Below are 16454 nucleotides of genomic sequence, written 5' to 3'. Positions count from 1 at the left end.
TTAAGCAACTTGATGAAATTATTTAGCTTTTTACAAATAAATGACCAGAAAAGATTATTTTACTATTATCCTCTTTCCTCCTTACTTTAACTTATTTCAAAATAAACACTTAACTTCATTCATCAAATTATATTTATAAATTAAATACCTATAGTGGAAAGGAAATCATTTAGTGTACATTCAAGAAATTTGCATTTGAAACTATTTCTAATCTTTCCCTCGATAAATTCAAAGTCAAGGACCATGGTCTATGTTCAATGTACCAACAATAGTAAAGAACGGGTTTTGTACTTTTTTGTTATTTTCTTCACATGAAGATGCTCGAGCGTTGTTTTGTTTTTTGTCCAATTCGTAGCACACAATATTCCACGACTTATTTTTAAAAAAAGAGTTCATAGTTATTAATGTGTATATAAAGCCCGAGTATTCCATGAACACAACATCAGTTGCATTTTCCATCATTGGCAATCAATAACACCAAAAATGAAATATTTAGTAAGACACATTAAAATGTACTCTCGAATTAGTTAATTCATATTACTAAATATGTTTGTATTTTCCAGGCTCTTTGTACCTTAGTTCTCTGCTCTGCCATCAGCATTGATGCCGGAGTATTCTCCAGAAGAATTGGTCGTAACTCACCTCCAATCAGCTCTTACGGAGCCGGACAAATAGGATCTGCTTCATCCTTTAACCAAGTCACATCCTCATTCGGTGGATCTGGTTCATCCTTCGGAGGATCATCTTTCGGTGGATCTACTGGAGGAGCTTCATCTGGACCCGCTGTCCCCGTTGTTGCTATCATCAGTGAATCAAACAATGCTCCCGGTACCCTTGGAGACAATAGCGACTTTGACAACTCCTTTGAATCCGAAAATGGTATCAGACAAACATCTTCTGGATCCACTGTCACTATTGGAGAAGAATCTGTCGTTGTCATGAAGGGATCTTACGAATATGTTGGCCCTGATGGTCAAACTTACGTTGTCGACTGGATCGCTGATGAGAATGGATTCCAACCTTCTGCCCCTCATCTCCCCAAGGAAGTCCCAATCCCATTCCCTGAAATTGCTGAAGCCGTCGCAGCTCAAATTGCTTTTGCTGCCCAAGAAGATGCTGTTGGAGGATCTACTTCTGCTGGTGGATTTAGTGGTTCTGCTGCAGGTGGATTTGGACAATCTTTTGGTGCATCTAGCCAAAGCCAATCCGTTGCTCCCCTTACACAATATGGTCGTTAAGACTTTCCTTCCTATAAAATTTTATAATTTTTATACATTCTTGAAATATAAATAATTAATTACAAACGAAAGTTGATCGAAATAAATTTAATTTAAAAAGAATAAATGTATTTCTGATTTAAGATTTTACAAAATTTCCAATTTATACTGTATTGGATCATCAATCTTCCTATTTAGATTGGAAAAATCTTTAATAACGAATAATCTGAAGGATTGGTTCATATTAAGAATGAACTTTTTTAATCATTACTGCAGATGCTATTTATGTATAGAAAAAACACATTTTAGGAAGTATCAAAGGAAAAACAGTTGGTGTGTGAGCTCATATTTACTTTTTGTTCATGAATATATATGTATTTAATTAAAATTATTATACATTTTCTGCACAAATACATATTTAGATGTAGAAATAGTTCCTGATTATAGAAGTAAATAATTTTCTCACTTTATGAGGATCATTGTTTTTGTAATAATAATGGCAGCTTTTCATTTTTTTTATTTCTGTAACCAATTAAATTTAATAGAGCAAAAAAATAAAAAATTCTGAATAGAAATTCAAGGTTTGACAATTATTGTCATTATTGCTAGAATTTTCACTCTGATGTATCGTACTGACTTCTGGAAAGAAAAACAGTTTTTGATATTACACTCAACCACTCATCTACTATGACGTCATTATTTAAAGCGTGGAGGAAGTCAAACATCAGGCGACCACACGTTATGGTATAAGCTTGTATTTCTATTAACCTTGGTTTTTAGTATAATTTCCAACTCGTTACTTTTAACAAACCATTAGTGAACTTGGATCTAAAACACCCTGATATTAATAAAAAGTACTTCTTATCTCTTGTCTATCTAAATTTGATAGCCAATAATATTCAGCATGATCTTAAAACATTAATTAAGATTATATTCAATTCATTATATATATTGATATTATATTGTTCTGGATCTATTGGCATAATTAGCCAGTTTAATCGAGATTTAATGATTTTAATGTACTGTTTTCCTTAAAAATAGTTCCTTTGTTATTCTTATGGAATTTTTTATGAAATTGTTTTTTTTTATGTAAGAACTGAGGCATACCACGATGGCTACTGATTTATAACGCATAAAGTAATAAATATTTAATACAAATTTTTATAATAATATAATTTTTTTTTTACTTTAAGAATAACCAATTTCATTTTAAGCAACTTCGAACTCATGTTGATTACATCATTTTAAATTAAGGATTTATTTTTCCTCCATGGCTTATATTACTCCAAATATTTTTTAAATTTTAATTGATATTTACGGGTGTAAAATGAATATTTAAAAAACTGATACAAATTGTAAATGACGTAAATATTATAATCATTCAACATGTAATAAAATACAGTTAATTTTTGTGTTTCCTTTGTAATCAGTTCAATAATCGGGTTATAAAAATGATGTTTTTTAATGGAAAGTTAAGTGTTCCAATCGTCTCTGGCTATGATGATCGTTGCAACATTTGATGAGTTGCATTCAAATGAAAGTAGTGTGGAAAAGATTGACTGTTTTCATTTTTAAATAAATTCAAACAATAGCAGACTTACCGAGTGGTCTATTAAAATTTGTGCACTTTCAATTTTATACTTCAACTAAATATAATTTATTTATTAACTACAGAATTTCAATCAAATTAATAATATACTTAAATGTGTCTCTGCTCTCTTAATCATAATGTATCCCCTTAGCCGTAATGTTGGCTTTTCTGGCGGTGGCAGAAGGCTCGCGACCCTCTGCGTCCAATACTACCTGAAAGTTGTTTTGAGGGATTCGGTGTTTATATGACGGACACTATAGGCATTCCCCTCGACATGTACCCAAAAGGTGTAGTCGAAGGGATTGGCATCAGGGATTCAAGGGGATACAAAAGTGTAAAAATAATTCAAATTGGACTGGGCTGTTTCAACAATTTCAACCACTCAACCTTAATTAATTATTGAATACGTAAGTGTCCAGATTTCAATGAACTGGCCGGATAGATATGATGTGTTAAAATTTTGTGCATCAAAAGTCACATAATACTATAAGCCTGTATGCGAAAGCTCAAACACGTCCGCTAAAAATGGAGTAGAAGAACTGAAAAATTATCTGAATGACATACTTAAGTTCAAAAGGCCATTTGTCGACAATTTGTTATATTTTTACAGAAAAAAATTATTTTTCAGATTTAAATATAGACAAAGACACACCCATATTAAAAATCACCAGGCCTGTGATCACAGTTTTTATAAAATCATATAATTTCAATATAAACCCTATCCCATGCCTTACTATAGACATATATATAACCCATTGAGCAATTTCAATCTTATAAAGGGTTTATTTTGAATAAAAATATGACAAATATTTTTATGAATTTATGTATAAGATGAATATAGATTTAAACATTTTTGTTGAAAATTCAAAAATGTTTTGAGGCGTAGCAAATGCAAACTAAAGAGTAATCTTAATATACAGAAGGCCCATCTAGCCGTTGCATTTGGAACTACCACTTTTTTGACGTCTGACAGCTGTAGTAACATGCTCATTGTATTTAAATATTTTTGTAAAAGGTCTCCGGTGTACAAAATGATTAAGATTACGCTCGAAGAACATTGGGAAATACTGAAGACTTACATCCACAATGGAGAGATCTTCAAACGAATTTGCAAAAAATTACGTCGGTCGAAATAAAGCGCATTCCAGGCAGTTTGTGGGAAAATTTGTGAAGCGTGTGCACAAAATTGTTCGTTAATGGATAAAACAACGGGTTCCCATGTTCGTCCAGTGCACTTCATCGAAAAAATTGCTGATTTTGCCGAAAGCAAAAAAACGAGCAAGGAGCTGCCGTTACAGTCAATGGTGAGCACTATGGGGCCATGTTGGAAGATTTTGTTTTCCCAAATGGAAAAGGAATACATCGACGATATTTGGTTCCAACAAGATGGCACTACGTGCTACACAGCCAACGTTACAGTGGATCTTTTGCGCACTGTCTTCGACAATCGCATCATAAGCCGAAACAGCGACGTCAACTGGCCTCCTCGTAGCTGCAGTTTGACTCCGTTGGACTATTTTTCGTGGAGAACCGTCAAGGATAAATGTTACGCCAACCATCCAGAGACAATTGACGATTTGAAGCACGAAATCGAAGTCGTCATTGCAGCTATTGAAGCTCACAAAATCGAAAATATATTGAAAAAATTGGGTCGACAGAAGGGGCTACTGTAAGGCCAGTTACGGCAGCCATATTAATGAAGTGGTATTTTATCATTAACCAGAATGTTGAAGCTTTTGCTCTTTAAAAAATATACCTTAGTTCTCTGCTCTGCCATCAGCGTTGATGCCGGAGTATTCTCCAGAAGAACTGGTCGTAACTCCTCCAATCAGCCTTACGGCTGGACAAGTAGGGATCTGCTTCATCCTTTAACAAGTCACATCCTCATTCGGTGGATCTGGTTCATCCTTCAAAGGATCATCTTTCGGTGGATCTACTGGAGGAGCAACATCTGGACCCGCTGTCCCTAATGTTGCCATCATCAGTGAATCAAATAATGCTCCCGACCCTTGGAGACATATATTTTTTGACAACTCCTTTGAATCCGAAAATGGTATCAGACAAACATCTTCTGGATCCACTGTCACTATTGAGAGGAATTGTCGTTGTCATGAAGGGATCTTACGAATATGTTGGCCCTAATGGTCAAAATTAATGTGTCGACTGGATCGCTGATGAGAATGGATTCCAACCTTCTGTTTTATTATACATTTTCGGCACAAATACATATTTAGAGGTAGAGATAGTTCCTGATTATAGGCCTCCCTGATTGTTTCCAAAAATAACTAGGGGCCAACAGGTCTTGTGAACCTGCTGAAGAGGACTTTACAGCAAGTTCAGCAGCAAGGTGGGTAAGTCATTGAGGCAGAGAGACTACTACGTTGAATAAATGGATTCCTCAAAGAATTTTTTTTGAATAAAATTAGTTCTAAATTAAAAAGTTATACTTATTTGTTCTTTTAAATTAAGAATCGCGAAATATTTGAAGTCTGCAACCTGCATATATCAATATTCTTGGTTAAAAAAAATTCCACAAAGTTTCCAATTAAAAATATATTTTCCCAAAAATATTAATTCAATCTTATAATTTCTAATAGTTATAATTCAAGTGTCAGTGTACTTTAGTTTTGTGGAGGCAAAGTGCTATTATAATTCGTAGATTAATGTATGTACAATTAAACATATTTACTACCAATGCAAACTTAAAATGGAATTAAAAAATGAACTGTTATTTTTCAATGCCATCTTTGTTTCCTATTCATTAGAAATATTAGTGTTCTAATTGTTAATTGATTGGGTTCACAAAATCTTTTGTTAAACTGTGAATAATCCCCTACTATAGAGTTTTTCGCGTGACATCCGGATTGTTGATATCGGCCATTAGGTTTTTGACAATGAAAAACTTTTTTCACTATAATTAAAGAAAATATTGCATTGTTGTATGTTAAGATGGAACCAATAAATAAAAAGACTGAAACCTTACTCTCTCTAGTAAAAATGTTACATCTCTATTGGCCAGTTTTTATATATTAGGTGGGGAAAAAGTAACTTTGTATTTCCCAGCTCTTTTTTTTGAATAAGTAAATCTCGTTCATTGGTAACATCAGATCATACGATAGGGTATTCATGATTTAATTCTGGTGTAGTGGAAGTTAATTATAGCACTGGCAGGAGTGTCGTCGAACATGTTGACCAAAATCCTGGAATATCATGATAGACCTGGCATGTTAGCAGTTTTCATATTTATTAAGTGTTGAAAATCGATCATAAACCCGTTCCTGAACCATCTGCAGAAGGCTGAATACAAAAAAATGTCGATGTTGGGGTGCCACACGAGCTGGCAAAAAAATATCTCATGGATCGAATTTCCATATGCGATTTCCTGCTGAATTAAGACAAAATGATCAATTTCTAAAGAGGATTGAGACCACCGAAGAGTCCAAAAGTGTTTGGTGGTATTAACAGGGGATAATATTCTTTGAACTGATCTCCTGATAGGCCAGCGTTCAACTACTCTCTCCCCACTGTGAACAAATCCACTGTTTGAAGTTGGTGATAGAACAGAAGCAGTCAGCATTGGTAAATCGGAGAGGAATCATTTTCATCAAAACAACGCCAGTTTTTTCTCTTAATGGCTATTTGAATGAGTTTAAGCAAAATTGTTCATTTTATCTACTTAAAATTAGCTTTGATTAATTTCTTTGCAAAAATTATTATAAATTTCTAATATTAATTATTTTGTAAAAAAATTTTCAAAAAATTCCATAACTGTACAATAAAAAGGAAGAAAAAATTTGGAACGTAAATTCAAAATATTAAGACTTCAAACGTTATTTTTTTGAAAATAATTAAAAATCTAAACAATGTTCACAAAAATTAAATTATTTCATGAATAAAAAAAATGATATCAAATATTCATTTATGATAAGAAATTAAATACTTTGGAAAAAAGGATTTCAAAAATCCATACTGATTAAAAAAAATAAGTTTTGGAAAAAATATTAAATTTTTGCAAAAAATAAACCATTTTTGCAAAAAAATATCAAATATATTTGAAATTTTCTAGTAAAACCAAACATTCTACATAAGAATTTACAATTTTTTTTAAATCTTGATAAAACTACATCCAATGCCTTTAAAAAATATTGAAAACATCTTTAAGCCTAAAATGTAGTGACTATATGAATTAATTATAGTTATTTTAGGGCTTAAAATCATTGAAATTGCCTCTTTTATACAATTAAATTAGTTTTGGATCGATTATAGATAATAAAATTGTAAATTATTAGAAAGAAAAAATTGGGTCTTTTATAAAGCTAGAAATAAGAAATTATAATGGTTTATTTTTTTAGAAAATAAATCTGATATATAACAAATCCAAAAAAAGGATTTTTTTTAAATCAGCCGTAGGGTTTAAATCATTTTCCAAAGTATTTAATATTCTTATCAACTAAATGAAAATCATTAAATATAATTTAATATTTTGTGAAAGAAGGTTTAATTCTTATTAACATTGTTTGAGGTTTTAAGATTTGAATTTACGTTCCAAATTTTTTCTTCCTTTTTTCTGTACAGTAGGGAATTTTGAAATTTTACAAAATAATTAAATTAGAAATTTATAAAATTTTCTTTGGGAAGAAATATCTCAAAGCTATACTTTAAGTAAAAAAATGAACAATTTTGGCACTTGCACTCATTCAAAACTTTATTAAGATGAAAAAATTGGCGTTGTTTTGATGAAAATGATTCCTTCCGATTTACCAATAATGTTTTTATCATATCACCAACTTCAAATTCAAGGAATTTTATTTAACATTTTAAGTTTATAAACGTATAGTTTGATCACATTAAAGATCAAAAATATTATCCCCTTCTTAATTTTTATTGTAGCATGTGTTCTCAGGTGTCCCGTTTTTAAAGTGCCCTGTTAATTCCGATTTTCTGTTGTATTTTGAAGAAAAAAATTATGTTTGTAAAGGGATTTTTATAAGTTTCTATTGTAAAGTTATTTTGCTGAATTTCAAAAGTTGTATTATATTCATTTTCCAAGGTATAAATAGGAATATAATGATATTTTCATTTTAAAGAAAATCAAATTGTTGCGTAACAAACTACTTTGGTAGCTCAAACGATCTGAAACACCTTAAGGACCTTCGAGTTGAAGAAATAAGTAAGATACATAAATTTATTACAAATGGCTTAAGTAGCTCCTATATTTTGATAACATGATCAAATATATAGATATGTACTGGCAAGGAAATATAAAATTATTTTTCCCCCACTAGAGTGTTTAAAATGTCCTCTTGCATCCAAATGTAGTGCTCAAATTGAATTTGATTTTAACTCCCCCTCTCTATATTTATTGGTTCAATTCGGAACATACATCTATCGACAAAATATTGGAACTTTTTTATATGAGAAGTTGATATAAACTTATACCCGGCAATTTAAGCTTAACGCCACTAGGTAGAACACAGAACTCCGCCTACGGGGATTTTCTTAAAATTGACCTTTTTGCTATATGAAGCATCTCTATTGAACATACATATCGATAGTTTAGCTGTGTGCCTCAATATTTTCCAAATGTATGATGGATTAATTACTTTTAAACTTTTGTTCTACCTTGACCTCATAAAATATAGAATGGCATCCTAGAGTGACCATACATAATCTTTGTACTCAAATTGCTCAAAATCGATCCTTAACTTTGTTGTAATCCTGGTTCACAGTTTTTTATTTTATTTATATTATTAAGAGGGTTACTTTACGTGTTTTATCTATCACAAAATATATCTTAAAAACAGTGACTAACAAACAAACAAACTGAAAATAAACACATCTCCTCTGTTCAACTTTTTCCAAGGCAATAAGTTTGTATATCTAGTGATGAAAATAATGTGTATTTTAGGCACGTTAAAGAAATAGAAATCGATAAATCAACATGGTAACTCCAACAATTTGAAAAATGTTTTGGAGGAGAGCTGCTTAGCTCTCATGAGATTTAATTAGATCAGCTAAAATCAGCTGTGATAATGGCGGAGGAAGTAAATTAATAAGTAGATTGGCTAGAATTACTCTGATGTCGATCTCAATTCTACGAACTCAAACATGGACTTACAATTATAACTATGCCATACATCCTCATGGTTATTCTCCATCTTTTATAAGTACACACGAATGTTCAATCAGGGTTCGTAATAGGATATGAAATTCCTACACAGGAGATAAATAATAATGAAGCAGCTGAGGAATAGAAAATGTATTCTTCAGATTACCAATTCCAAAATGGCAGCGTAGCATAAATAGCATCTGCAGTAATGATTAAAAAAAAAAATTCATTGTTAAATATGAACCAAATCCTTCAGATTATTCGTTATTAAAGAATTTTTCCAATCTAAATAGGAAGATTGATGATCCAATATACTATAAATTGGAAATTTTGTAAAATCTTAAATCAGAAATACATATATTCTTTTTAAATTAAATTTATTTCGATCAACTTTCGTTTCTAATTAATTATTTATATTTCAAGAATGTATAAAATTATAAAATTTTATAGGAAGGAAAGTCTTAACGACCATATTGTGTAAGGGGAGCAACGGATTGGCTTTGGCTAGATGCACCAAAAGATTGTCCAAATCCACCTGCAGCAGAACCACTAAATCCACCAGCAGAAGTAGATCCTCCAACAGCATCTTCTTGGGCAGCAAAAGCAATTTGAGCTGCGACGGCTTCAGCAATTTCAGGGAATGGGATTGGGACTTCCTTGGGGAGATGAGGGCAGAAGGTTGGAATCCATTCTCATCAGCGATCCAGTCGACAACGTAAGTTTGACCATCAGGGCCAACATATTCGTAAGATCCCTTCATGACAACGACAGATTCTTCTCCAATAGTGACAGTGGATCCAGAAGATTGTTTGTCTGATACCATTTTCAGCTTCAAAGGAGTTTTCAAAGTCGCTATTGTCTCCAAGGGTACCGGGAGCATTGTTTGATTCACTGATAATAGCAACAACGGGGACAGCGGGTCCAGATGAAGCTCCTCCAGCGGATCCACCGAAAGATGATCCTCCGAAAGATGAACCAGATCCACCGAATGAGGATGTGACTTGGTTAAAGGATGAAGCAGATCCTACTTGTCCAGCTCCGTAAGAGCTGATTGGAGGGGAGTTACGACCAATTCTTCTGGAGAATACTCCGGCATCAACGCTGATGGCAGAGCAGAGAACTAAGGTACAAAGAGCCTGGAAAATACAAACATATTTAGTAATATGAATTAACTAATTCGAGAGAACATTTTAGTGTGTCTTACTAAATATTTCATTTTTGGTGTTATTGATTGCCAATGATGGAAAATGCAACTGATGTTGTGTTCATGGAATACTCGGGCTTTATATACACATTAATAACTATGAACTCTTTTTTTAAAAATAAGTCGTGGAATATTGTGTGCTACGAATTGGACAAAAAAAAACAAAAAAACAACGCTCGAGCATCTTCATATGAAGAAAATAACAAAAAAAAGTACAAAAACCCGTTCTTACTATTGTTGGTAGATTGAACATAGACCATGGTCCTTGACTTTGAATTTATCGAGGGAAATATTATAAATAGTTTCAAATGCAAATTTCTTGAATGTACACTAAATGATTTCCTTTCCACTATAGGTATTTAATTTATAAATATAATTTGATGAATGAAGTTAAGTGTTTATTTTGAAATAACTTAAAGTAAGGAGGAAAGAGGGATAATAAGTAAAATAATCTTTTCTGGTCATTTATTTGAAAAAAGCTAAATAATTTCATCAAGTTGCTTAAATTATTTTATCAATAATAATACTTTACAACTGTCAGTCCTGATTATGTCAAGAAATAAGTTGTCTTGGCCTTGAAAATAAATTCTTGATCGAAAGGCACCTATGATTCCCAACAAGGATCCAAAAATGTATTTATTCTTCCAATAATTGTTTCAAAATATATGATTTTTGTAGCAACGAGTTATTTAGTGAGCAAAAAATATTAGAGGGAGGAACAATTATTCAGTTGAATAACAAGTTATCATGCAAGTAACGAGTATAGTCCGTAATTCCTTGAATATTTCTCATAAAAACTCGAAAATACTTGAGCAGCAAAATTCAGCTCGCGGCACATCACTAATTAAAATCAATACATTAATTTTGTTAAGTCACATTACAATTATAATTTATAAATTAGTATACAATCAAATATACCTATTACAAAAACGAATCTGAAAAGATGCTTTGTTAGGGGAAATTATATATATTCAATTGAACTTATTTAAAAAATATATTCTATGGTCACTTTTTATACATTTTTCATATTAGTGTTATAATTGTTGATTGTTTGATGTTAAATTATCTTTTGTTAAGCTGTAAATATTTCACCACAATTAATGAAATATAATAGATTATTCACTTTGAACCACCTTGTAAAGAAAGGCCCACGAAACTCTTTTCTTTTGATATTGCTATAAAAAAAAGACAAATGGATATTTTTCTATAGTATATTTTTTATTTGAAAGCTTCAACATTCTGGTTAATGATAAAACACCACTTCATTAATATGGCCGCCGTAACTGGCCTTACAGTGGCCCATTCTGTCGACCCAATTTTTCAATACATTTTCGATTTTGTGAGCTTCAATAGCTGCAATGACGACTTCAATTTCGTGTTTCAAATCGTCAATTGTCTCTGGATGGTTGGCGTAACATTTATCCTTGACGGTTCTCCACGAAAAATAGTCCAACGGAGTCAAATTGCAGCTACGAGGAGGCCAGTTGACGTCGCTGTTTGGGCTTATGATACGATTGTCGAAGACAGTGCGCAAAAGATCCACTGTAACGTTGGCTGTGTGGCACGTAGCGCCATCTTGTTGGAACCAAATATCGTCAATGTCTTCCTTTTCCATTTGGGGAAACAAAAAATCTTCCAACATGGCCCCATAGTGCTCACCATTGACTGTAACGGCAGCTCCTTGCTCGTTTTTTTGCTTTCGGCAAAAGCAGCAATTTTTTCGATGAAGTGCACTGGACGAACATGGGAACCCGTTGTTTTATCCATTAACGAACAATTTTTGTGCACACACTTTACAAATTTCCACACAAACTGCAAGGAATGCGCTTTATTTCGACCGAGGTAATTTTTTTGCAATTTCGTTTGAATACTCTCCATTGTGGATGTAAGTCTTCAGTATTTCCCAATTTTCTTCGAGCGTAATCTTAATCATTTTGTACACCGGAGACCTTTTACAAAATATTTAAATACAATGATCATGTTACTACAGCTGTCAGACGTCAAAAAAGTGGTAGTTCCAAATGCAACGGCTAGATGGGCCTTCTGTATATTAAGATTACTCTTTAGTTGCATTGCTACGCCTCAAAACATTTTGAATTTTCAACAAAAATGTTTAAATCTATATTCATCTTATACATAAATTCATAAAAATATTTGTCATATTTTTATTCAAAAAATAAACCCTTTATAAGATTGAAATTGCTCAATGGGTTATATGTCTATGGTAAAAAAAGGCATGGGATAGGGTTTATATTGAAATTATATGATTTTATAAAAACTGTGATCACAGGCCTGATTTTATTAATATGGGTGTGTCTTTGCCTATATTTAAATCTGAAAAATAATTTTTTTTCTGTAAAAATATAACAAATTGTCGACAAATGGCCTTTGGAACTTAATTATGTAATTCTGATAATTTTTCAGTTCTTCTACTCCATTTTTAGCGGACGTGTTTGAGCTTTCGCATACAGGCTTATAGTATTATATGACTTTGATGCACAACATTTTAACACATCATATTTACATACCGGCCAGTTCATTGAAATCTGGACACTTACGTATTCAATAATTAATTAAGGTTGAGTGGTTGAAATTATTAAAGGAAACAGCCCAGTCCAATTTGAATTATTTTTACACTTTTTGTATCCCCTTGAATCCCTGATGCCAATCCCTTCGACTACACCTTTTGGGTACATGTCGAGGGGAATGCCTATACTGTCCGTCATACAAACACCGAACAACTTTCAAGTAGTATTGGACGCAGAGGGTGCCAGGCCTTCTGCCACCGCCAGAAAAGCCAAAATTAAGCTAAGGGGATACATTATGATTAAGTGAGCAGAGACACATTTAAGTATATTATTAATTTGATTGAAATTCTGTAGTTAATAAATAAATTATATTTAGTTGAAGTACAAAATTGAAAGTGTACAAATTTTAATAGACCACTCGGTAAGTCTGCTATTGTTTGAATTTATTTAAAAATGAAAACAGTCAATCTTTTTCCACACTACTTTCATTTGAATGCAACTCATCAAATGTTGCAACGATCATCATAGCCAGAGACGATTGGAACACTTAACTTTCCATTAAAAAACATCATTTTTATAACCCAATTATTGAACTGATTACAAAGGAAACACAAAAATTAACTGTATTTTATTACATGTTGAATGATTATAATATTTACGTCATTTACAATTTGTATCAGTTTTTAAATATTCTTTTACACCCGTAAATATCAATTAAAATTTAAAAAATATTTGGAGTAATATAAGCCATGGAGGAAAAATAAATCCTTAATTTAAAATGATGTAATCAACATGAGTTCGAAGTTGCTTAAAATGAAATTGGTTATTCTTAAAGTAAAAAAAATTATATTATTATAAAAATTTGTATTAAATATTTATTACTTTATGCGTTATAAATCAGTAGCCATCGTGGTATGCCTCAGTTCTTACATAAAAAAAAACATTTTCTAAAAAATTCCATAAGAATAACAAAGGAACTATTTTTAAGGAAAACAGTACATTAAAATCATTAAATCTCGATTAAACTGGCTAATTATGCAAAAGATCCAGAACAATATAATATCAATATATATAATGAATTGAATATAATCTAAATTAATGTTTTAAGATCATGCTGAATATTATTGGCTATCGAATTTAGATAGACAAAAATAAGAAGTACTTTTATTAATATCAGGGTGTTTTAGATCCAAGTTCACTAATGGTTTGTTAAAAGTAACGAGTAGGAAATTATACTAAAAATTAAGGTTAATAGAAATACAAGCTTATACCATAACGTGTGGTCGTCTGATGTTTGACTTCCACCAAGCTTTAAATAATGACGTCAGAGTAGATGAGTGGTTGAGTGTAATATCAAAAACTGTTTTTCTTTCCAGAAGTCAGTACGATACATCAGAGTGAAAATTCTAGCAATAATGACAATAATTGTCAAACCTTGAATTTCTATTAAGAATTTTTTATTTTTTTGCTCTATTAAATTTAATTGGTTACAGAAATAAAAAAAATGAAAAGCTGCCATTATTATTACAAAAACAATGATCCTCATAAAATGAGAAAATTATTTACTTCTAAAATCAGGAACTATCTCTACATCTAAATATGTATTTGTGCAGAAAATGTATAATAATTTTAATTAAATACATATATATTTATGAACAAAAAATAAATATGAGCTCACACACCAACTGTTTTTCCTTTGATAATTCCTAAAATGTGTTTTTTCTATACATAAATAGCATCTGCAGTAATGATTAAAAAAAGTTCATTGTTAAATATGAACAAAATCCTTCAGATTATTCGTTATTAAAGAATTTTCCAATCTAAATAGGAAGATGGATGATCCAATATACTATAAATTGGAAATTTTGTAAAATCTTAAATCAGAAATACATATATTCTTTTTAAATTAAATTTATTTCGATCAACTTTCGTTTCTAATTAATTATTTATATTTCAAGAATGTATAAAAATTATAAAATTTTATAGGAAGGAAAGTCTTAACGACCATATTGTGTAAGGGGAGCAACGGATTGGCTTTGGCTAGATGCACCAAAAGATTGTCCAAATCCACCTGCAGCAGAACCACTAAATCCACCGACAGAAGTAGATCCTCCAGCAGCATCTTCTTGGGCAGCAAAAGCAATTTGAGCTGCGACGGCTTCAGCAATTTCAGGGAATGGGATTGGGACTTCCTTGGGGAGATGAGGGGCAGAAGGTTGGAATCCATTCTCATCAGCGATCCAGTCGACAACGTAAGTTTGACCATCAGGGCCAACATATTCGTAAGATCCCTTCATGACAACGACAGATTCTTCTCCAATAGTGACAGTGGATCCAGAAGATGTTTGTCTGATACCATTTTCAGCTTCGAAGGAGTTTTCAAAGTCGCTATTGTCTCCAAGGGTACCGGGAGCATTGTTTGATTCACTGATAATAGCAACAACGGGGACAGCGGGTCCAGATGAAGCTCCTCCAGCGGATCCACCGAAAGATGATCCTCCGAAGGATGAACCAGATCCACCGAATGAGGATGTGACTTGGTTAAAGGATGAAGCAGATCCTATTTGTCCAGCTCCGTAAGAGCTGATTGGAGGTGAGTTACGACCAATTTTTCTGGAGAATACTCCGGCATCAACGCTGAAGGCAGAGCAGAGAACTAAGGTACAAAGAGCCTGGAAAATACAAACATATTTAGTAATATGAATTAACTAATTCGAGAGAACATTTTAGTGTGTCTTACTAAATATTTCATTTTTGGTGTTATTGATTGCCAATGATGGAAAATGCAACTGATGTTGTGTTCATGGAATACTCGGGCTTTATATACACATTAATAACTATGAACTCTTTTTTAAAAATAAGTCGTGGGAATATTGTGTGCTACAATTGGACAAAAAAAAACAAAAAAACAACGCTCGAGCATCTTCATATGAAGAAAATAACAAAAAAAAGTACAAAAACCCGTTCTTACTATTGTTGGTAGATTGAACATAGACCATGGTCCTTGACTTTGAATTTATCGAGGGGAAATATTATAAATAGTTTCAAATGCAAATTTCTTGAATGTACACTAAATGATTTCCTTTCCACTATAGGTATTTAATTTATAAATATAATTTGATGAATGAAGTTAAGTGTTTATTTTGAAATAACTTAAAGTAAGGAGGAAAGAGGGATAATATGTAAAATAATCTTTTCAGGTCATATATTTCAAAAAACCTAAATAATTTCATCAAGTTGCTTAAATTATTTTATCAATAATAATACTTTACAACTGTCAGTCCTGATTATGTCAAGAAATAAGTTGTCTTGGCCTTGAAAATAAATTCTTGATCGAAAGGCACCTATGATTCCCAACAAGGATCGAAAAATGTATTTATTCTTCCATCATTGTTTCAAAATATATGATTTTGTAGCAACGAGTTATTTTGTGAGCAAAAATATTAGAGGAGGAAACAATTATTCAGTTGAATAACAAGTTATCATGCAAGTAACGACTATAGCCTGTAATTCCTTGAATATTTCTCATAAAAACTCGAAAATACTTGAGCAGCAAAATTCAGCTCGCGGCACATCACTAATTAAAATCAATACATTAATTTTGTTAAGTCACATTACAATTATAATTTGTAAATTAGTATACAATCAAATATACCTATTACAAAAACGAATCTGAAAAGATGCTTTGTTAGGGAAATTATATATATTCAATTGAACTTATTTAAAAAAATATATTCTATGGTCACTTTTTATACATTTTTTCATATTAGTGTTATAATTGTTGATTGTTTGATGTTAAATTATC

At 31.7% G+C, this 16454-nt stretch overlaps 2 protein-coding genes and 1 pseudogene across 2 annotated transcripts; 1 reads left to right on the top strand and 2 right to left on the bottom strand.

Moving 5' to 3' along the window:
- Positions 1 to 417: 417 nt before the first annotated feature.
- Positions 418 to 1344, top strand: LOC121131384 (uncharacterized). Its single transcript, XM_040726843.2, has 2 exons — positions 418 to 495; positions 564 to 1344. The coding sequence occupies exons 1-2, from the start codon at positions 484 to 486 to the stop codon at positions 1236 to 1238; spliced, it is 687 nt and encodes a 228-aa protein (XP_040582777.1). The 5' UTR covers positions 418 to 483; the 3' UTR covers positions 1239 to 1344.
- An 8000-nt stretch (positions 1345 to 9344) lies between these two features.
- Positions 9345 to 10191, bottom strand: LOC121131382 (uncharacterized; annotated as a pseudogene).
- Positions 10192 to 14557: 4366 nt separating this feature from the next.
- On the bottom strand, positions 14558 to 15437 carry LOC121131383 (uncharacterized). Its single transcript, XM_040726842.2, has 2 exons — positions 15390 to 15437; positions 14558 to 15321 (listed from the first exon to the last, which is right to left on the bottom strand). The coding sequence occupies exons 1-2, from the start codon at positions 15399 to 15401 to the stop codon at positions 14647 to 14649; spliced, it is 687 nt and encodes a 228-aa protein (XP_040582776.1). The 5' UTR covers positions 15402 to 15437; the 3' UTR covers positions 14558 to 14646.
- Between the last annotated feature and the right edge of the window lie 1017 nt (positions 15438 to 16454).

This window comes from Lepeophtheirus salmonis, unplaced genomic scaffold (assembly GCF_016086655.4).
Source record: "Lepeophtheirus salmonis unplaced genomic scaffold, UVic_Lsal_1.4 unplaced_contig_5123_pilon, whole genome shotgun sequence".
NCBI lineage: Eukaryota > Metazoa > Arthropoda > Copepoda > Siphonostomatoida > Caligidae > Lepeophtheirus > Lepeophtheirus salmonis.
The sequence above is the reverse complement of the archived record's forward strand: the minus strand, read 5'-3'. Positions and strand labels throughout refer to the sequence as shown.